This window comes from Belonocnema kinseyi, chromosome 8 (assembly GCF_010883055.1).
Source record: "Belonocnema kinseyi isolate 2016_QV_RU_SX_M_011 chromosome 8, B_treatae_v1, whole genome shotgun sequence".
NCBI lineage: Eukaryota > Metazoa > Arthropoda > Insecta > Hymenoptera > Cynipidae > Belonocnema > Belonocnema kinseyi.
Genome location: NC_046664.1, coordinates 69,058,943 through 69,062,878, shown reverse-complemented (window position 1 = coordinate 69,062,878; position 3,936 = coordinate 69,058,943). Strand labels below are relative to the sequence as shown.

The following is a 3,936-nucleotide window of genomic DNA, read 5'->3' as shown; positions in this document are numbered from 1 at the left end:
AGTTTAATCTTTTTTTGTTTGAAAATTCATTTAAAAAGTTTTAGCCGGAAATTCCACTATTAGTTTCAAAGCCGTCTTTTTTAATTTAAAATTTCAATAATTTGCATGAACTTCTGATTCATCTTCTTGGTTGAAAATTTGATTAATTGTTAGTGAAAATTTAATTGTTATAATTCATTTCTTAAATACATCTTTCTTTGTTGATTGGCGTTTCAACATTTTTGTTAAGAATTCAACCATTTTGTTGAAAAATGAATTATTTTGTTGAAAATTGAACTGCTTTTTTGACAATTCGTCTTTATTGCATTGAAAATTCACCGTTTATGATATAGTCATCTTTTTGAGTTAAAATTTAATCTGAAATTTTATTATTTTATTCTGTTTCTAAAATATTATACGTTAAAAATATTATAAGATTAAGATATTAGTTTGAATATTAACTGTCAGGGAATTTTATAAAAGAAAGTTTTTAGGCCTGAACCGTTTCCAATTGGAATGCATAATATTGCGCAATATACTCGACTGAGTACTCACGCACTGCGACACTTTTAACGCGAGAGTCGCAACCGTCTCTCGCAATTCTCTTCATATAAAGTTCTTTGAACCGATGCTTCATTTTTTTCTTTAAGGCAAGATAATAAAAATGCTAGAAACAGTTCAAAATTCATTCTGAACTACTTTTGTTTCTTTGAAGAGCTCTAGTGGTGAATTACGGCAAGAGCAGCTCCAAGAGCAGCATCTCCGGAATTGCCCAACTCTAGTGGTAATTTGTACCATCTTGAAACTTCTTTTTGCAAAACAACATTGCGAACTAGACCTGATCCATTTCCTACTATACGAGATATTTCCATTTTCTTCAGTACATCGTGCGGCATCATGCTGGAAAAATTTAAGGTGGTAATGAAAATTTCAAATGGGAATGGAAATCTATTTACAATATCAGGGTTGCTAATGGTTAGGGAATTCCAGGTCTCGGACTCGTCAAATTATTTGACACTTTTTTTTAGTAATTAAACTATTTTGCTACTATTTCGAAAAAATGACACTAAATGCTCTATTTTATAACAACTGTATAATATTTATAATAATGTTTGAACCAAGAAAAGATTTTCACTAGAAATAAAACAAAAAATTGAATTGAACCAAAAAGGACGAATTTGGAACAAAATAGTTAAATTCTTAACCAAAAAGATTAATTTTCTACCAAAAAGATGAATTTTCGAATAAATAGTTTAAGCAATGAATGTGATGCTAGTCCAAATTTTATTTGATTAATTTTTAGTTTATACTTTTTTCATTTTTAGGATTTTGTAACTAAACAGTTGAATTTGTAAACTAAAAAAGATGATTTTTTTCAAGGCAAAAAGACGAACTTTCTTCAAAACAATTGAATTTTCAGACCAATAATTTTTATTTTCAAGAAATTAGTTACATTTTCAGTTGTTTTGAGATTTATGGTTTCAGTTTTTTATAAAAATATTTGGATTTGATAAACAAAAACGAATTTTCAACAAAATACTTGAATCTTCAACTAAAACAGATTAATTTTCAAAACAAATAGTTGGTACTGTTAACGAAAAAATTGATTTTCTATCAAGAACTATGAATTTTCAACAAAATAATTAAATATTCAACCATGTGATTAAGTTGTCTATAAAATTGTTGAATTTTCGTGCCGGAAACGCGAATTTTCTAGACCATTTGTATTTTTTACTAAAAAAAGTTTCTACAAAAAGAGATAAATTTTCAAACTAAGAAGATAAACGTTTAACAAAATAATTCAATTTTCCATTCTTTTTTAAGTTTGGAATTAAGAATTGTTGAATTTCAAAGCAAAAAAAAAGAATTCTCGTGTTGAAACTTAATTTTTTGTATAGAAAATTTATCTTCCTTGATTGAAAATTCAACTCTTTCGCTGAACTTTTTCTTTTGGTTTGCAAATTCATTTCCATCGGTTGAGGATGTTACTATATGGTACTAAATTCGTACATTTTGGAACGAAATTTAGAAATTTAATCTTTTAAATTAAAAAATTCATCTCTGATAGAAAGAAAGTTTAAATATATATATATATATATATATATATTTGACAGGGAATTAAAAAAATTTGTAGAAGAAAAATCTGCCCACGTTCGATTTCAACAGTTTAAAAATAATTGTTTGAATTTTTATGTTTTTCAATTATGCTATTATTTAGCTTACAATTCGTAATTCAAAATTTTTTTACTTTAAAAATTTTCCATCTAAAATTTTTATTTTTACGCTTACATTTTTAATTTAAAGAATTGTTCAATGCTTTCTTAAAGACTTAAACAAATAAAAGCCTTTGATGTGGAAAATTTTTGATAAAAAACATTTTTATTTAATAAATAAATACTTTTTTTTAATCTATCTGTACTTTAAGTAATAAAAAGCGAACACAAACGATTTTAAACCAGTTTAAAATTTAAGCAAATGTGAACGTGTGACTGAAAGTTTATAAAATATTTTCAACTTAAAAATAACTTCCTAATAATATATTCTTAATTAAAGAATTTTATTGCATTTAAAATTTTGTTTCAGTCTAAAATATTCCATTTTTAACCCATTTGTTTTGAAAGTTTTAATTTAAAAAAAGATTAATTATTGAATATTTAGCAAGATTTGAATTTTTATTTAAGACAAGTAAATTGAAACCAAATATTTGAAATTAAAGAATTTTTAACTGAATTGTTTGACATAAAAAGCCTGGAATCGTTAAAATTTCGAAGAGCCTTTTAAACTTTAAACGTTACAATTTTAATTTTTGTATTTGAAAAATGCTTAATTTGTAGGTGAAAATTTTAAATTTTGATGTATAATTTACAAATGAACATTTGTAGAAAAAAATTGAGTAATTCTAAGAGATATTTAGGAGTTTTAAAGAGATTAAAAATTATCATCCAAATTTTAGAAAGTTTTCTTAAAATCTTCTAGAATGTTTTTTAAAAATTTTGTGTATATCTTTGAAAAAGTTTTTAAATATTCTCTTAAAATAATTTTTAATTTTCCTATGAATCTTAAGAAAATGTTTTTATTCTTTTGGAGTCTCACAATTCTTGAAAAGAATCTAATTTTTTTGTTTAAAATCTGCGAAAATCTACATTTTGTTTTATATTAGGCTATCATTTTAACTTTTACATTAAGTTTGAATCTTTTCAAAACTTCTACATAGCTTTTAAAATTACTCAGATTTCGCCTACAAATAATAAATCTTTAATTGTTATTTATACATCCAAATTCTGAAGAAATTTTCAAAAAATTGCTGGATTTTCTGAAAACTATAGAAAAAAATTAATTAATTTTGATAGATATTTAGAAGTTCTGAAAATATTTTCAAAATAATTTTAAATTTAAAACAACTTCTAGCTTTCTCAAGATTTTGAAATAACATTTTGAAGCTTTCCAAAGATGTTTACACTATTTAAAAAGAAAATAATTGAATTTCAAAGTTAAGAAATATTCAGTTAAAAATTTGGCAATTTTTTAATATTTAACGTTTCTAGCTTAAAATTCCTTAAAATTGTATAATTTTGAACATTTTAAATTTCATTGAATAATTTTTTAATTTAGGGCTCAAAATTTAGAGTTCAAAATTTAACAGTCCCACTTTGAGTGCTCTCATTTGTATCTCAATTTTTATTACCTCAAGTGGAATTTTTTGTAGCTTTAGTGTTCCATTTTTTAAATTTCATTGACCGTGAAAAATGTCTTTTTTGGTGGAGCATTAATTTTCTTGGTTGACAATCTATTTTGCTGAAATTTTTTTTCCCTTTAAAATGATTTGTTCACTTCAAATTTATATATTTAATTTGAAACTTCATGCATTTGATTGAAAATTCGTCTTTTTAGTAGAAAATTAATTTTCTTGGTAACAAATTTATCTACTTGATTGAAAATGTAACTATTTTACAGAAT

At 23.9% G+C, this 3,936-nt stretch overlaps 1 protein-coding gene across 5 annotated transcripts in view; it reads right to left on the bottom strand.

The window, feature by feature from the left end:
* Positions 1-316: 316 nt before the first annotated feature.
* The window catches only part of LOC117179097 (sedoheptulokinase-like), a 24,886-nt gene continuing 21,266 nt past the window's right edge, over positions 317-3,936 (bottom strand). For all 5 annotated transcript variants that reach the window (XM_033370754.1, XM_033370753.1, XM_033370752.1 and 2 more), the window contains one exon: positions 317-879. In XM_033370754.1, the coding sequence (XP_033226645.1) occupies positions 699-879 (181 nt within the window). In that variant the 3' untranslated portion in view covers positions 317-698. The remainder of the gene's footprint in view (positions 880-3,936) is intronic.